At 32.2% G+C, this 2,926-nt stretch overlaps 1 protein-coding gene across 1 annotated transcript in view; it reads left to right on the top strand.

The window, feature by feature from the left end:
* spoplb (speckle type BTB/POZ protein like b) overlaps window positions 1-1,355 on the top strand; it is a 14,933-nt gene extending 13,578 nt beyond the window's left edge. Inside the window, exon 13 of the mRNA XM_051123367.1 lies at window positions 350-1,355. Within this exon, the coding sequence (XP_050979324.1) occupies window positions 350-494 (145 nt within the window). The 3' untranslated portion in view covers window positions 495-1,355. The remainder of the gene's footprint in view (window positions 1-349) is intronic.
* The last annotated feature ends 1,571 nt before the right edge of the window (window positions 1,356-2,926 follow it).

Here is a 2,926-nt window from a genome sequence, read left to right as displayed (position 1 = left end):
ATATATATATATATATATGTATGTATGTGTTATTGAAGGTCATTTATTTTAATGTTTATAGATTTTTTTTTTTTATATATTTAATTTTATTTACATTCTCTGGATCAGCTTGCACGATTACTGTACTGTGCATGTGATATTTATTTTTACAAACCACATGCCACAGATGCTGTGGATAAAGCTTGTTTTGAAGATAATCTTGTTTTGAACCCTGAACATTCCTTTGATTAGCACGATTTCACTGAATTAATAAAAATCCCAGATTATTTTTACTCATTTCATCAGCATGTGACGAATGTGATGTCATTTATAGACGGTAACCTTGAGGCTTGTTTTTGCTCATTCGCAGTCACGCCGGCGACATAATGGAGACGGCAGGTTGGAAAGCGATGATTCAGTCCCATCCTCATTTAGTGGCCGAGGCATTCCGGGCTCTCGCTTCAGCCCAGTGCACCCCTTTCGGTCTGCCTAGGAAACGGCTAAAACAGTCCTGACCTTTGCCCTCACAGACTGCTTAGAACAAAACGCATGAGGAGGCAACTACCCCACCGAGCCCTACTTCTACCCCCTCCCTCTTCACTCGCCCGTCGCCCTTACCAGAGACCGGATAGAGGAGCTAGTTCAAACCACAGTGCTCAAGAAGAAATGGACTTCGCCATGCTGTTTACTCCGGGCGTCATTTGAAAAATGGCCTTAAAGGATTTGCCCCTCCGCTCCTTTGTGTCTCTACGTGTAGCTATGTGCCTGCTGCGACTGATCCCAGACCTGTCTGGATTGCACTAGCTCCCACATAATGCAGTAGTTTTAACATGGTGGTGTTTAGGACCTTATATGTTACATGTTCTCGAGGGGGGAGGGTTGCGTTAGCCCTTCTTGTGAACTTGTGATCTGACGTTTCCAAAAAAACACAAATAACCAAGTATACACTCACTAAACGCATACCCACGCACACGCATCGAGTGCAAAGATCGTCTCCACTGACACTTTTAAAGTGACGTTGCTGGCAGAATGTTGCATTGTATGTTTATCATCATTAAAATTGGCGTAAGTATTAACTGAGGTCGTGCTGTAGAATACTTGGTGAAATGTGATGCGGTTCACATTGTGAGTATTACACGAAAGCGGCTCGAGACGTCGATATTTTGCACCGACTTAAACTAATGGTAAATATGAAGATTTGTTTACCGTGTTGTTTACAGAACTTGTTTTCCCCTTTTTCGCACAGAGTTAGTTCTGACTTTAGTTGAAGTTATTTTCCATGGTTTAACGTACTCTATGGATCAGGAGAGTTCTTTGTGTTTGAAAAAATGTATTGTGGTTCAAAAGAACTTTGATTTATTGCTTTGGAAATAAAACTGAAAAAAAATGTACTGGTCTTATTGTGATTTATTTTTTTCTCCTTTATTAATTGTTTTTGGTGACATTTTACAATAAGGTGCAATTATGACTAACATGAACAATGAATAATACATGTATTGCATTATTGCGCTTTGTTAACGTTAGTTAATAAAATACAGTCGTTCATTGTTTATGTTAATTAAGACATTAAAGTAACAATTCGTGATTGAAATACTTCATTAGTAAATCTAGGAATTAAGATTAATAAATGTTGCAGTATTGAATCGGCTTGATTTTTAACATTTTAAATGCATTAATAATATTTGTGTTATTCAGCTAAATGTTTTGAGAAAAATAGTTCGTAATTTGTAATTCTCCCCTGCATTGAAACCTTTGCAAAATGTGAAACTCTTTAAATAATCTTTTTAAAATATGCCTTTTTTGGCACATTTTTAAAGTCAAAAGCGTTTCTCATGTACTTTAATGCTATTTAAAACCTCAGCCTGTTTTTTTCTATTAACTAAAACTGAAACATTCAAACTGTTATAAAGTCTTTGTCCTCAGTTAGCATTAAGTCAGCAGAGGATCATACATAATTTCAGAACTCAGTTACTGTCCACCACAAATAGGACAAAGTATTTTTTACTTCATTATTGAACTTAAGTACAATTTTAAATTATCTGTACTTTACTACTGTATTTTTATTGTGGTAAATGTTTACATTTAACTACATTCCAAATCATAATAATGTACTTGAGAGCAATTTTAAATGATCTGTACTTTACTACTGTATTTTTATTTTGGTAAACTAAAGTAGTATTTTTAATTTGTTACTGTATTTAAGTACAATTTTAAGTTATTTGTACTTTACTGGTGTATTTTTATTTTGATAAACTAAAGTAGTATTTTTTACTTCATTACAGTACTTATGTTAAATTTTTAATTATCTGTACTTTACTGGTGTATTTTTATTTTGGTAAACTAAGGTAATATATTTACTTTGTTACTATACTTAAATACCATTTTAGGTCATCTGTACTTTACCATAGAATTTTAATTTGGTAAACTTTCCCCTAACTACATTCAAAATCATAATAATGTACTTAAGTACAATTTTAAATAATCTGTATGTTACTGGTGTATTTTTATTTTGGTAAATTAAGGTAGTATTTTTACTTCATTACTGTACTTAAGTAAAATTTTTAATTATCTGTACTTTACTGGTGTATTTTTATTTTGGTAAACTAAAGTAGTATTTTTACTTCATTACTGTGCTTAAGTACAATTTTAAATTATGTGTACCTTACTGGTGTATTTTTATTTTGGTAAACTAAATTATTATAATCGTTACTGTACTTAAGTACAATTTTAAATTATTATCTGTACTTTGCTGGTGTATTTATATTTTGTTAAACTAAAGTAGTATTTTTACTTTGTTACTGTATTTAAGTACAATTTTAAATTGTCTGCTCCTTACTGGTAGTATTTTACTGGTGTATATTTATTTTGGTAAACTTCTACTTTTACTTAACTACATTCCAAATCATAATAATATACTTAAGTACAATTTAAATTCTGTACTTTACTG

This window comes from Labeo rohita, chromosome 11, assembly GCF_022985175.1.
Source record: "Labeo rohita strain BAU-BD-2019 chromosome 11, IGBB_LRoh.1.0, whole genome shotgun sequence".
Lineage (NCBI taxonomy): Eukaryota > Metazoa > Chordata > Actinopteri > Cypriniformes > Cyprinidae > Labeo > Labeo rohita.
The sequence above is the reverse complement of the archived record's forward strand: the minus strand, read 5'-3'. Positions and strand labels throughout refer to the sequence as shown.